This window comes from Myiozetetes cayanensis, unplaced genomic scaffold (assembly GCF_022539395.1).
Source record: "Myiozetetes cayanensis isolate MyiCay16 unplaced genomic scaffold, myiCay2020 scf13, whole genome shotgun sequence".
NCBI classification, from domain to species: domain Eukaryota; kingdom Metazoa; phylum Chordata; class Aves; order Passeriformes; family Tyrannidae; genus Myiozetetes; species Myiozetetes cayanensis.
In genome coordinates, this window is record NW_026086937.1 from 4266240 (window position 1) to 4282185 (window position 15946).

Consider the following 15946-nt stretch of genomic DNA (forward strand, 5'->3'; position numbering starts at 1 on the left):
GTGGAAGATGCAATTACAGACTGACCCGCTATTCCAGGACACCGAGGGTGTCCCAGGAGATTACATTGCTGGAGGGAAACACAGTCTTGCTGGTGGGTAGCTTTAGCTCCACAGGAGCTTGTGACCAGGCCCCCAGAATTATTTAACAGAGAGTGAGGGAAGAGAGCAGAGCACAGGGCAGAGCAGAGCAACTCTTGTGGGAAAGCAAGCAGATATAACTTCATAGCAATCTGATTTTTGATACAACCTCAAATCACCCCACACAAGCAGGTCTTAGCTAGTGCTGGTGACCCCATATATAGCCTGACAGATTTAGGGAAGTGCAAAGTTGCCTCTAAACATTCACCCTCTGCATTGGGAGCCAGAATCCCAAAACCTCCCCTACACGTAATGCTGGAAATGACAAAGCAGCAGTGAGACCCAGGGTCAAAGCTTGTGGCAAAGCCAGCTACATTCCATGGCCAAGGAGGGGAAATCCAGTGGGACTAGAGAGATCTGTGCCAGATACTTACCCATAACCTCAACCCCAGCCCACACGATTTGCTACAGTGCAAATCTAAACCCAAAACTCAAAATACGCTTTTCCAGAGGCTGAATAAGCAACGCAGGTTTCCACAGCAGCTGGTCAGTTTTGCCAGCCTCCCCAGTGGCTCACCAGCACCCCCAGCTCCTTGCAGGAGGATGTCCCTGCGGCTCTGCCTGCACACACGGGGGACCTGAGCGTGCTGCCCAGTGCCCCCATGAGCCAGCAGGTACTGAGGATGGATCTGGAGCACCTGGCTCAGCCCTGTGGGCAATGCTGCAGTACTATAAAAACACAAGGAATCGTTTCAAAAAGAGGCTAAGAGAAGGATCCTGTAGAAATTGTGCCCAGTCTCGTTACTGGAAAACTACTTGACGTAGTGAACAAACACGGAGACTTTTCCAGGAAATGTGTTTCTTTATTTAAATAAAATTAGTGCCAGTAGAAACATAATAATAAACTTTAAATACATGAGACAATTATATACAACTCAATGTTAGGAATTATATACATCAGGTTTTTTTACAGATACAAATACATTTATACCAAAAGTAAAGGACGAAGGAGAAAGCAATGGAAAATGTGACAACTCGCGCATGTCAGTCTCATTTGGAAAGTTTCAGGATTCAAGTGATTCCAGGCAAAGTGCCAAACTTAATTTGGCTTCTTTCAAACTTAAAACAGCCCCTTTTAGAGTAAATCTACCAAAAAGCTTTATATGGTCTGATCCAAAGTTCACTGAAGTAGATGGAAAAACTCCCACCGCCTTCAGCCTGCTCCGAATCAGGCCCTTTGTGAGCACAATGGAGCCTTTGTTCTGCTGTGGGTGGAGAGAGACAGCGATCCCTGATCCCTCGGCATCCTACATCACATTAACCCTCTGAGCCCAACCCAAGCTTGGCCCTCCCCAGCAGCAGGAGCACAGTAGATTCCAGCTTCAGTTCATTTCTGCCATTTTCCAAGCTGCCTCTCCAGCTCTAATGCCAGTGGATAAATCACAGAGCTATTTTAGTGCAGGAAATACGTGGAGAGGTTTTGCAAATATTTTGCTGTGCAATGCTTTAGATTCAGGCTCTTCAGCCCTCATGCTTTAAAGCTAATCAAAACACTGTAATAAGTTATTATAAAATATAAGGTATGATTGAAATATTAATTTTTTTGTTTTTATTAATTTTTACTTCTTTTAAAAGTGCAATAATTTAATAACAAATTTCATGAGCATTTGAAAAAATGTCACAGTACCATTAAACTGGGAGAGGGGGGTAAGTTTGTGGTGGTATTAAAAACTAGTTACTAATAGCTTTATAGAAATGCATGTGTCACATGCGAGCTGATTAAAAAAAAATATGTAATACAATGTTTACCTACACTGGCTTAAATAGAGCAGAAAGTCTAGATAGTTTAATGATGTAAATGAGTACAGTTTTACTGACCTCAAATGGAGAATTTAACTCCAACAGAGAGGCACAAAATCTTGTGCCTGTCCCTGACTCAGCTGATGACTTCAATGGGGCCAGGAATACACCCTTGATAGGTTAAATTCTATTTGGAATTCCACCTATTTTTCAAGGGGGCGTAACAGAGCAGCATTTGTTCAAGCCTTTCTGCATCTTACAGCCTGTAACAAAGATCTTTCATCATCTTCTTTAACTTACAGATCTTTGCCTCTAGTGACCAAATTTACATATCTTTAAAAAAATACAAAAGCAAAAAACAAAACCACTTTTCCTACTAGTAACTCAGTCACAGGCTGAATTGCAGCAGAAGGTGGTGAACCTGACCCAGTCAGTACAGGTATAACTTAAGCAAAGACAGATATAAATGGCATGGATCTGAAACTGGGCTTTACAAACTGCCTAGAAATTTAGTGCCTTTTTTTTTTTTTTTCTCCTTTGCCTTTCACTCTTTCTGTGCCTAAAGTCAGTCTCCAGCCATGATGCAATCTCCCTTCAAGTACACATCAACAAGTCTTCAGCTTTGAGGTCTCATTGAGCAAATCTGCTGTTGGCTGTGGTTTGTCATAAGAAAAACACAGTAAAAGTACTTCTAGTCTATCACAGTTTTGTGTGAATGAGCATTATCCACAGCCTTTAAGAACCAGGCACTCGCATTAAGGTAACTTCCCTAAACATTTCCCAGATATTTACAGAAATCTGAAATATGCAGAGACGTGCCAGTAACAATTACCTCGTTAGAAAAAACATATACATTCTCCTTGCTTTTAGCTCTCATAGTAAGAAATAATAATGGAAAAAAATAAAATTAAGCAACCCTATTACGTGCAAGTTGCACTTTGGGGTTGGGTACCACTGCTTCTTTGTCCTGCCAGCTCTCGGGTGTGCCTCGGGCCCAGGGGCACAGATAGATACCTGTTCAGAGTTCATTGGAGAGCAGAAAAGTAGAGCCACAAGTTCTTAGTGGGAGTTCCACTCACGCTTTGGCAGCTGATCAAGGGAACCCTGCAAGTGCTAGGAGTTCTTATGGATGTTTTCCACAGACCCCTCGCTGCTCTCGTTGAGGAGCGTTTCTGACGCTTCCCCGAGTTCAGTATCCAGCACTTCCTCCTGGATGGTGAAGTGCACGTCTGGGGAGGAGGATTCGGAGCTCACGCTGCTGCCTTCCATGGAGCAGATGGCACAGGACAGGGATGGCACCATGCTCTCCTGCAGCATGTTCAGCATCATGGGGATCTGGACAGATTTTAGCCCTGCCACGGTTGGTAGAGGCTTTACAGCTTCCCCCCATTCTCTCTCCTCGTCTTTGTAGAGCAGAAGCAAGTTGGATGACTTGTCTTTTCTTTTGGATTTCATGTAGCCAAGCATTATCCCTATCAGGAAGATCCCATAGAAAGACATGACAATCAGAATGTAAAAGTACTCGTTGCCGTTGTTCTTCTCTGTGCTGCGGGATTCAGCATCAAGCATGGCTTGGGTCACATTTGCATGGTCCATCTTCAGCATGGAAAGTGTTTTACCACAGCTAAAAGCCTGGAGGAGAATGTGCATGGATATGTAAGATCAAACTTCAGAGCAGAGATGTAAAAGAAACAACTAAAAAAATGATTGCCCCCAACTCTTCCCTGCTACTTGTAATTTGTAAGCTTGCAAACCCCATACCTGACTGAAGCTCACAAACTATCATAGCTCTGCATTACTATTGTAAGTGAATGAACTCTTATTAAGATACAGAAAACATTAAAGGAAAGAAAACACATAATATTAAATTATCTTGAGTTCTAAGATGAATTATAAAACACCCAATCCACATAATTAAAGAAAGAAAACTACATAGAAATACTCTGCTAGGCACTTAAATATAGTTTTGTGCTACATGGTGGGAGAAAGTTAGAAGTATTATTTTGTTCAATGATGCACAGAAAAAAATAATCAAAAGCAACTTACGTCGGTATGCAAATAATTCCTCCTCTTGCAAAGCTCAAGAGACCTTTCCTCTACCAAATGCCGGGTGTTCTGAAAACTTTCCTCTGCTGCAGTTGGAATAAATAGCTCTCAAGAAATGTTTCATCACGTGTTTTAGAGGCACAGTTTATAATAGTTTTGTGTTGGAGTCAACAGATGAACTTGAAGGATTGCAGTTCAACCCACTGAACTCTTAACAGCTGTGAAAAGAAAAAGAGTTGGGAATTCAGATTTTACTCTTTCCTAACCAGTTTAGCACTGGCTCTTTCAGCCTGTGAATCTTTTCCTTTCACATCCCAATTGCTAAATCTGACCTGTTACCCAGAGAACTGCTACACAGAATGGAAAACCTGCAGACCATTACTCTGTGTTTGTCATAACATATAGTAAAATACATGTGTGAATTTTGTAGTAGACACTACCAAGGTATTTACACGCCTGCTACACGTAGTCTTCACTGAAGAGATGGGAAACAGGTTATTTTCTTTGGTCAGGATTAGTGACAAGGCTTTACAAAGTGTGTGCAAAATGAAGTGGTGACTTTAACCTTGTGTTGCAGCTCCACTTTGCCACAAGGCGTGGGACTGAGGGGAACTGGGCCCTGGGTCTCGAGTGAGTTTTGGGTGGAAGGGTGTTGGTGCCACCTAACTTTGGCCATCAAATCAGCAATTATGGGTGGGATCTGGGCTCCCCACATAATCAGTGGAATGGTGCAGACTCCTCCAGGAAGGGACTTGGAGCTCCTGAGGTTCATGGCCCCCTTCTCCCACTGTTTGTTACGTGCTGTCTGCGTGCTGTTTGTGCCTAAATAGGCCAGGGCCAAGTGAGTCAACGCAGATTTTGGTATGAGGGACATGAAGAACCAGGCAGAGGGATGCTTTCTGAGTGACTGCTGGAGGCTGCTGTAATGGGCTGCTGGGCTGAGCAGGACACCTCCCAGATGGCTGGGGAGGGCAGAGTTAGGATGCAGTCTGGGTCGCAGGGCCCACAGAGTTCCCAGCTCAGTGGTACAGGAGGCTCTGGGACCCCTTTTCAACACGTAAGCAACAGTACAGGCCATGGGAAGAAGGAGGCCCCGCTTGCACCTTAGGGATTTCATTTCCTTATCCTCTCCATCCCCGTTCTTCACACACAAAGCCCAATTAGTCAGGCCCCACATGTGAATGTCACCCCTTCTGCAAAGCTTCAAGGATGTTTATGTAACAGAACACTCCACTTCCAGAAAGCAGTGGACTGGTGCTGGAGTTTCCCAACGGTAGGTCTGGGTGGTTTTTTTCCCCTACAGTCACTTGTGGATTGTTTGCATAGACAGCAAATTCTTTTCCAAACTCTGCCCTCACAATCCCTCTGAGGTATAGGCAGATAGGATTAACTTCTCTTCACATGTAGGAAAAGGCAAGAGAGAAAAGTTAAGCAACTTTAGATACAGTGAAGAATTCAAGAAAAGACAGAATTGTATCTGTGTTTGGAACCAGCATTTTCCGTCATTTCTCTGAACGACTACACAAAGAAAGGAAAAAGTTACATTAGCCAGATTCCCTTCTCTGCACCTTAAAATAGAGGATCCACCCTTTAGGATGTTGGTTTTATCTCCCTGTGCATTCCCATGTGATAGCTCAGGAGCTGTTGATGTTGGACTAAAGTCTACTGGGATTTCATCTGACAAAATCTGTCTGCAGCACCAGCCTGCCAAGTCTGAATTCCTCTTCCCTGTTCCTGACAAATTACTGAGCAGGCAACAAGAGCATATCAACTGGTAGGCTAAAGCATAACCCAGAGCAAGTGTCTGGATTTTCTAGTTAATTTGGGGGAATTTTCATTTCTCAGCTCCATGTGATATTTGCTCCCCCACTCAGCTCTGGAAATTTGGTGCTTGAAAAATCAAAGACGACGTGTCAGGTTTTACCAGCACCCATTTATGCAGGACTTCCACAGAACAGTGAGGAAGCGCCCAGCATTGTTGGGTCAATGCAAATTGTCTCAAATCCTTTCACTGTGCCCATGAAACCAGCTCAGAAGTTGCTCAGTCCTGGGAACAAGACCACCTAAAGCCTGTCCTGCTGCCTCCTTTCGTCGGGATCACACCCAGGCCATCACTCACCTCGGCACAAAGGCAGATTCAGAGGCACCGACACCCCACAGCTCCCACCAGTGAGCCAGCAGAGCAGGGACAGACCAGCTCTTCTGCTGGTGCCTGCAGCTGCAAACAGAGTGTCTCATTTGCTCCAAAACCTCACATTCTCCCCGTGGGTGAAGCTCTGTCCAAAATTACCAAGACAAACTGAAGCACCTGACAGGAGCACAGGAACACTTCTCAGGTACATCCATAGTTTTATACAATTCTCCCACAGTTTAACTGAAAGATGACTGAATCACACGATTTTGCATAGCTATTGCTGAAAACTCTTTGCAACTATGTTTACTTTGGCTAGCTGGGGACAACATCTCTTCTCCATCTGTTAGCCCATGATTATGAAAAACAGTTTAATTTTAAAAAGGCCTGGAAGGAATCCCTGAGCCTTCTACAGACATGAAGAGGAGGGATGGGAAGACACTGAGGAATAACCACCTGAAAAACATATGCCACTTGCTTACTGATGCTGTAAGTCAGCTTTCTCAAGCTGTACCCTGTAGAAATTATACTTTTGTCTAAAAATAAGACATTGAAAATTGGAGCTTTTAGTTTTGTGTTTCAAAATTATATTTGCTGCAAATTATATTGTAAAGCCATTGACCGCAGCAAAAAGCTTGCTTAATTTGAAATAAATTATTTTTTTTTAGAGTTAAGCTTACTGGCTGTTTCTTTTTTCATGCTTCTGCCTTCCTTTCGGATTAATTTTTTTCCCCCAAACTTCAGTGAATTTTCCCTGAAACTTCACTTCGAAATTTCACCTGAAATGGCACCCTTATGCTTTCAGCAATTGCCTCTCATGTACTCCTCTTCACCTTCTTTGCACCAGTCCCAATCAAGGCTACAACATTCAAGAATAATCCTCATGCTGTTGTTACCACCTTCCACGTTCCCCCTTTGGAAAATATTCTGACCAATAAATCAGAGCAACAGGCACTCCAATGATGAAAAGGTCACAAAATAGTTGTTGATGCCAGACTTTTTTTTTTTCTCAAGGTCCCTGTCTCCTAGAGAGCCTTTTGTGGCAGCAACCTCCGTCACCGAAAGACGCAAACGTTGAGGCTTGAGGCCTCCCATGGGGCAGGAATTCTTCACAACATGGCTTAAGGGATCTTATAATGTGAGCCCTTTCTCCAAATAAAAATTTGAGGACAGTCAGAAAACTGAACAAAGACAGAATCCATTATGAAGACAACATGAAACCTCCTTAGAGACCCAGATGACTGTGCAGGCTGCCATGGAAAATATATGCCTAACCCTTCATTATGGGTATAATCCATGGTCTGATGCTGCATTTATCTTTCTTTTCCCAGTTAGTGAGTTAATAAGACAAAAGACACAAGACAACTGTTAAAGGGCCAGCTCCTATGGGAAGCTGAGCCTGTTTGATAAGTGTCTGCTAACAGTATCACTCTAAAGAGTACCCAAATATGTGCACTCTTGGAGGCACCATTTGAAAATCTGAAAAAAAAATAAAATTAAAAGAGAAACAGGAAGAATAGAGGAGTTGGGTTTTTATTTCCTGCATGTGGACCTTTAAAGGAAGCAGTATTTGGGAATTTACCTCTAGGGAGAAAAAGGAGGGAGAGTTTTGCCATATCAATATGGACTTAGTTATGATTTAGACCTTTGAGACACAAGTTGGCAAAGGACAGCAAATATGATATTTTTTCACTCCCATATATTATTTCAATTAAAGTAATATTAGAGATCAAGACCTGGGTTTGACACCATTAAAGGAAGGCAATAAAATGGATATTTGTGCCCTTGATCTGGTCTTGCAGCTGAAGACCCGCCATGCTGAGATGTATATACTGACTTTCAGTCCTGCTGCAAAACACACACCTCACCCAGGACCTGACACCAGGCCCCTTAAAGTTAGTGGCAGTGTCTCCCCTAAAACAAACTTCAACACCCGCTCCTTGCAAGTTCTGTGCAACTCAAAAACAGCTTTCAGTGAAGCTTGTGAATGTACTGGAATAAAAGCTAGTTTAAAAGCAGCAAGCAAGTCACACATTCATTCCTGGAGTAGGAATGAGTAGCAGCCTGACACAAGCCACGTGCCTCCTCGCTAGCAAACCTACTTACAGCATGGAATTTATGAGCTTTACTGTGTGCTCGTAGCCCTTCTGTGCCTCAGCAGTTCGCCCACTTGTGAAATTATTCTGATAATACCTACAAATTACTTGTGCTGGGAGGGTACAGCAGAGTAACACACTGGCAGATCTCTACCTGAAGAGGTAACAACCACTGTGCCTGCGAGCACGATGGCTGGGCTGGTGTCTGAGCCATTCTCAGGCAGCTCTAGGTTCAGTGTCATTTTCCACCACTCCTCCTTATTTTTCACAGTGCAGAAATAGATGACATTTTTTATAAACTTGACACAAGCAATTTCTAGAGGAAGGTGGTAATTTCCTTAGTGCCATCCATAATAAACTGTGTTACCTTCTGGATAGCAAGTGGAAGTAATGGTCTGACCTGTTATTAACTGTAAAAAACTTAGTAAAAAGCTACTGCTGTGCCTTGCTACCTTACAGTCTTCACTGGGGAAAACATGCAAATAAAATCTAGAAGATGAATGCATCAGCCTTCTCTCCAGCTGCAGAGTTGAGTTAACTTTAATTCAAATTTTACTTAACCTTCACAGCAGATCCCCCTTCTTGAAACTTGAAGTTTCTCAGGCATTCCCTGCACCCAGAGCAGCAAATAATTATTTTAATCAATATTAGCAAACACAGGGTTCAGAAACATCTCACAGCTGAGGTGACCATCTGCACTCAGATTCTCAGCTCTAGCAGTGGCAAGAGATTTCCCAGAAGCCGTATCTAGAGTGTGCAATTGCCCTCCAACCACATAAAAAAGATCTGTAAGGCAAGTTGGTTTCTGATCCCGGAGATGACAAGCAACAGAAAACCTCAATGATATCTGTAATAACAGTTTACAATAAATTTAGGATTTACTGTAAGGCTTGTGTCGTGGGAGTCTTGGAGTTTTGGACAGGAATTTCTTTTCAACCTCTAAACTGAATTTTAGAAAGCTCAGAATGACTGGAAACAAATAGAGTGGAAACAGGTAACTCATGACCGAAATAACAAGAAATTACATTAAAAAAATATAGACTTCTGAGGGGCTGTAATGAGAATCTGAGTCAAAAGTCGTCACAGCCTCAATTCTCCTTCCTGTAGCTAAGATAGGTTACAAAGTTATTTTACCAATGTATATTTCTATGCAATAAAATGGAACTTGCACCTCATATTACCTTACCTTTTTCCTTGGATGTGACATAGAGGATATAAGGATGTTTGATTTGGAAATTTGTTTTCTTTTCTTTTTCTTTTCCAAATATAATTATCTGATGGATGCAGTACCTTTAAAAACAAAATAGACTCTAAGCTTGCTTTGCTCTCAGAGTCAAATGATAGATTCAGCTGCACTATATGCAATAAACTGTGTTCCACATTATTTGCTTCTGTTTGGATTTAAAACAGTAAGCAATATACTCAATTTTAGATGCCCTCAAAAACAAATCAAGAACCTCTAAATTTTAATAGCAGTGTTTAGAAGAAATTCACTGACAAATCCAAACACACAATTCTGTTTGTTCAGCAAAGAGACATGCTTGTTCTCCCAGCTATGGAAAGGTGCCTTGTGTAGATCTATTCATCCTCTCTGAACTGCTTCTGACTCTCAGAATTAGCACTTTGATTTACATTAGTAAAGGCAAAGAAGACAAAGCATCTAAGTAATGGAATTGAACCCTCACCTGACTACAGATCATAAGATCATTGGGAAAGTTAAGAGTTGCTTGCCCAACATTAGGCAGAAAGCTTATAGAGACACTGATGAACATCCAGCTATCCAGTTAAACATAACCAGAGATCAAATAGGAAAGCATGCATTCATTCCTCATGCCAAGAAATATTTTGTTAGGGTGGATTCATGTCAGTTGGGACTCTGCTGACTTCTTCACTGCAGAGCAGCTGCACACTACCTGTTGCCACTTAAGCAAGTTCGTTTCTCTCTCCAGTTAATCTCTTCCTGCTCCTCAGTTCTGCTGACTGCCTACAAGCCCAGCATGGTTCAGTCATTTTGCTCGGAGCTTTTTTGAAAATATATTTGGAAGCCAAGGAGAACAGAGGAGCAGGATGCTTTCCCAGGAAATGATCAGGGTAAGGTTCACACACCCTGTGACTTCACTTGCCTGGACTCAGAGGTGTAACAATTCTCAAAGTTGACCACACTTGGAAGAATTTGAGAAGAAAAATGAACAGACAAAAATTTAAGCACTGGGGAAACCACAGACTCTGAAATCAAGGAGACAGCTGTTGCCTAGACCTACTAAACCACAGTGTCGTGGTTTTAATTTTCATACATCAAGAAATGGTGAAGACACCAACATTTTAGTAATGCAAGTTCTGCCTCAGACACATGCTCAGTGCTCCCATTGAATCCAGCAGGATTTTAGGGAGTGTTAGGAATACAACCACTAATACAGAGCGAGGTACCAGTCTGCCTCCTTGCACAGTCTGTGTCTGGTTTTCTGCCTTGAGATTGAAGTACCTGCCAGGATATAAGAAGTACTTCATATGAAGTTCTAACACTGCTCTTGAGGACACAGCGTTTAAAATAGATTGAAAAAAGGGAGGGAGATCATTCTGGCATTTACTACAAAAACAACTCATAACAGCATACAATAAAGGCTACAACCCAAGTGTCACACTGATCTCCCACCCTCCCATCACGTGCCGAGGGAGGTTCGCTCTCCTCTCCCAGAAATAGGTGTAGAGCAGAGATGAAAGGGACAGAGGGTGTTATCACAGTGGCACACATCCAGCCCAGCTGAAGCAAAAGCATTTGCAAGGCCTTAGAGGAACAACAACCCACATTTCTCTTCATTATTATTTACAAAATTTGTTTGCAAAGTAAGAAGTAGCCCATCCTGCTTCACAGCCATGTCAGGACAGCATCCTAGGTCACTGTGACCTTCAGCACATGCTGGATTTTCACTTTCACATGGATAACAGATGTTGAGCGCTTTTTCCCTCTGATGTTCAAGGCCCTCAGGCTTTTGTACACCAGGCACTCGGCATCATGTGCTTTTGTAACACTCCCTTTGAGTTTTGGTTGAGAAACCCTCACATTTACTGTAGCTGTTACAGCAAACATCACACTCCATTAATTTTGGCTCTCAACCCTGTTGACCTGAATCTTCACAGGATTGCAAATACAGTCTAGATTTCATCACTGCAGCTTTCTACAGCACTTTCTACAGCACACCCCTTTCAAGCTGAAGCAACTAAGACAGCACTTCAGTTTGATCCATTACATCTTGACATCTGTTGACTGTATTCACTTTCAGAGCATAAAATACTCAGAACATCTATTTGTATTCTTACTCCAAAAGTCTGCTTTGGAATCATAACATAAGGCACAAAACAGCACCAATTGGATGAACCCCAGGTGCACAGCAAAGAAGACAGAAAGTACACAAAAGAGGCAGCAACAGCACATGCATCCTCTCCAGAGGGAGGGATTCTGCAAGGCAAAGGACGGAAAGCAGGAAGCGGCGATTTCTGAAATCTGAGGCTGAACTCCCAGTCTCAAAATACGAACCTGTCTGCGATTTGCCTTTGGTCTGGATTTCCCTCTCAGTGCCAAGATGTAAGAACTTAAGATTATTCCTGAAAATGAGCTGAAATCTTTTCCCGTATTTCTGCGTTTTGGTGCTAGTCCTCAGTGCCACAGCTGTGAGCGTGCAGAGGAGGAACTCCTTAAATGCATAACGGAGAGAATGGGTTGTAAGCAATGCAGGGTCACGTCAGCTTTAACAGGACAGGGTTTCTTTCTTCTCAGCTGTTAGAAAAACTTCATTTCTTTCATTTAACACAAACACTCATAATCCAGCCTTGAGTGGACAGCTGATAGAGCTTGAATAATCTAATCCTCCATTACCAGGACCTTGGTTGATATAACAGCCCCCTGAACCCTCCCATACCTCCTGCATGAAGGACATTTAAAAAGAGTTCTAAGAGACTTGGAGAAGCCCTTCTGGCATTTCCCTCATCAGTGCAGTGAGCTGCACTGCAGATTAGGTGCACCCTGTGGGTGCACGTGGCATCAAACTGAACAGACAAAGTGTGCAGCCCTCTGGAAACGACTGCCATGTTTCACTCCACCCCGTGGAAAACTGTCCCTGTACCATGTGGTGAACAGAAAGAGGGGAGAGAGCAGCATCAACAGTGCAATAAGGCTGATCAAAGGAATCAAAGTTAACTTCCTGAATTATTTTTTTTTAAAATGATACCAAAAAAAAAGAAACTGCGCAACACAGAAATGCCTGCTCTAGGCAGCGAGTGGCTTACTTGCAAATGATAAAAGAAACCAGAGAGGATATGTTTTTCAAATGCAGGCATTTATATCTCAGTGGGGAGACATCATCCCTTCTTGAACAAATTTTTTTAAAGCAAAGACAACCATTGTTTTGACGCAATAATGCTTTTAGAACTTAAAGGAAAACACTCCTATCTTGGCTGCTCATAACATGTGAATAATCAGCCCAAAGTAAACAACATGTGGTCTTGTGTGGTCTTTTTTTCTCTTCATATGAGGCTGGTATTTCACTCGAATCTAGGAAGTGACGGGAAGTGGGGAGTTCTGTGCAGATAAAGGAGACTCTGTGTTTTCCTTACAGGCTCTGGAAATGCAGTGTGTTTGGAAAAAAAAATATTGCTGTTGCAGATGGGAAATACAAGAAATACATCTAAACACATAGAATAAATTAATAGTCCTTTAAGTCATATAACTAAAGAATTTTGTGCAGCCACATTCAAAATATTTCCTGACTCTTTCGTGGCATTTGAGTGCTCAATCATCACTGAGTACGAATCGATTCTTAAACCGTAGCATTAAAGGAGTTTCTGAAAGCAACATAACCACGGCATTATTTGCAAATACAGTTCATGTTGTGTGGTGGTTGCTCACATAAATCATCCACTTAGGGAGGAGAAACAGTGCTCTGGCAGACAGAAGGGCTCAGCACAGCAGGGTCTGTGCTCCCCTTGCTGTTGCACTGCAGGCAAAGAATCCACTGGCTGCTTTCTTCGGCGGGGATCCTGAAGAATGATGACTGTTTAACACACTGCTACCCATTCTCAGATCAATACAGGGTGTGGAACGTTTGTATTGGTTTTCTTAATTGTCACTTGCTCACCCAACCCCAGCACACCCCTCCTGCTCCCATCATGGTAGGGGATGCACACAAACCATCAACTCAGTGTGTTTTCCAACTGCCTCCTCCCTTTCCCTACCACACAGCTTCTCTCCTACATGACCCATCCATGTCCCCTCCACTCCAGCCCTTCCTCTTCATGGTGTTGACCTGCATCCCTCCAAGCCTTTCAGCCCAGCTCAGTCAAAACCCAGGAGAGCTTTGCCTCCTCTAGCCACCTCACAGGATATGATTATCTCCCTCTGCCCCACAGGCTCAGCCTCATGCTCTGTGCAGTGCAAAGGCAAGAGGACACAGACTAGTCTTACCATTCAAACACTTCAACCGTGAGCTGAAAACGAAAACTGGAAGCTGTTGCTTTGAATACTGTGACTCACATGGTCCTTTTATACATTTCAAGGCTTACCTCCTTCGGAGTTACACCTCTGGACACCTTCTTCCATGACTCATCCCTCTCCCAGGTTATCTCATTTGCACCATCGATGTCCTTCAAAAAAACAGGTTGCCAAAGCATCACCTTCAAACCCCACTAAAATACACCTGCTTGCCTAAAGCGGTAGGGAGGGAGGGGAGGTAGAGAGATTTAAAAAGATTCTAAGTAACACTTTAAAAGACAATGAAAAATACTTAGTGCACATCCATTACTCAGCACCACACATCCATATTTCTTGTCCATATCCTCTGTGTCTTTTCTCTGACATTTCTAGTTATAACCATAATGTATCATATCAAACCACACTGCTGTGTTTGTAGTGGGGTGGCACTGTATCTGTCTGTAGTGAGATACCTCACGTTTTTCTGAGCCCTGAAATAGCAATCACACCCCACACATTTGTGAAGTGCGATCGCTGGGACAGCTCTGCAAAGTTCCAAGTGTTTTCCCAATATCTCCCACCAAGAAAGAGCTGCCAAAATCAGTTCCTTCCTTCTCCCAAGAGAAAACCTCTCTTTGCCACATCTCCTCGGGGGTGCAGCTCAGCACCTTGCCCACCACAGCACCAGCCCTGGGGCTGGTGCAAGGCACATTCCAGGAATGCTTCCAGCCATAGCACCTGTGCTCCTAACTCTCCTCCTTTTCCTAAACTTTCAGCCATGGTTTAATCAGGTTTTTTTTGGTTTGGTTTGGTTTTTTTTAATAGTTGCTCATTCTCAAGCTGAAACGTGCACTTATTCTGGAGGGTTCCCTGCCCAGCTCCTCATCTTGGTGCTAGTATTGGAGCAAAGACCAAGAAAAAATTAATCTGAATTCATTTGCTTTTCTAAGTAACAGTTTTAAATCAAAAGTGGATGCAGATGTAACTGTTGTGGGTATGATAATCTCGGCATTAGGATTAGCTAGCAGCATGAGTAAAAAAAACCAACAAAACAAAACAACAGACCACCAAAACCAAACTACAAAAAAAAATTCAGAAAACAGTTCTTTGGTATTAAGGAGTCTTGATGATTAAGCTTTATGATTTGCTGCTGAACCAACCAACACGTCTAAATATGTCATTATTTTTTCCTAAACCCAAGAACTAACAACATAAAACAAAATAAATTCCCATCAGTATTTTACTCTATTGTAAAGTCTTTTTAAAAATTAAGTATCAAGCTGACTCTCTGAAGACTACTGCAGAACATAAGTAAAAAGTAAACAGCACAAAATTGCCATGAAACTTAGTGGTGAGCTGTGCCAGGGTACTAGTTGGAAGAATGGGGGCAGAACCAACTTGTACTGGTCTTCTGCATAATGTGGGGGTGAATAAACCAACAATAATCTCTTCCAGTTATGTGAAGGATAAAAAGGAGCTGCAGAATCATTCAGAACAGAGCATAGATGAGAAATCCCTGAGGATATCACACCACTCCTTTTGAATCACAGTTTCTAGAAACTCTGCAGAGATCAGACTTTGGCTGGTGCTGAAGAGCTTGGAAAGCATGCTATGGAACTGGGAGCTCAGTTTCCAGAGAAGCAGCAGGTTTAGTGGTGGATGCAGAAGCCAATTACCTCTGGTATCAGTAGGCTCTGCCCTGCCTCTGCCACAGCCCATGCTGACTCCTACTGCTCTCTCAGGAGGCAGAGCAGAGCTGATGGACACTACTGGGTCCCAAAAGCTTCCAGTAGGAAGCTCACAGCCCCCCATGCAGACAGAGGTCAACAAGCACAGCCTGGGAACTGCTCAATTCCATTGGACACATCAAATCCACACCAAGATCATTTCCCACTGAAGTCGCTGGGTTGACTGTTTTTCTATAGGGTAAATCATATGCTGTCTTTTGGGCTTAATACATAAACCCTTTTCCAGATAAGATTCCCACTAACTCATCTCTGTAAGTTGCCTCATAACCTCCTATCCCACTGATGTCAACAGAAACGAGGATTGGTCACCTCTTCGTTGTGCCCCAAAACTCTGTGCTTGTGTTACTACAAATCTGTCCCCTTTGCAGCCATTGCTGTAGCATGTCCAGGTCTCACAGTTTAATGTTGGCTGGTCTCTGGTACATCTCTGCCATGAACTCCTTCTCAAACACAGCTCACATGGACTCTCCCTTGAGTATTCAGCAAACCACAACAGGCTTCAATACGGTGAACAGAGTCAAGTTGTAATAGATCCTGTTTCATCACTGGAAATCTGTGTGGGGAAACTTAGGTCATCACTGAA

General features: G+C 42.9%; 1 protein-coding gene across 1 annotated transcript; it reads right to left on the reverse strand.

Moving 5' to 3' along the window:
- Positions 1-934: 934 nt before the first annotated feature.
- KCNE4 (potassium voltage-gated channel subfamily E regulatory subunit 4) lies at positions 935-3970 on the reverse strand. The gene is made up of 2 exons (XM_050307790.1): positions 3925-3970; positions 935-3510 (listed from the first exon to the last, which is right to left on the reverse strand). The coding sequence occupies exon 2, from the start codon at positions 3481-3483 to the stop codon at positions 2992-2994; it is 492 nt and encodes a 163-aa protein (XP_050163747.1). The 5' UTR covers positions 3484-3510; positions 3925-3970; the 3' UTR covers positions 935-2991.
- Positions 3971-15946: the final 11976 nt, after the last annotated feature.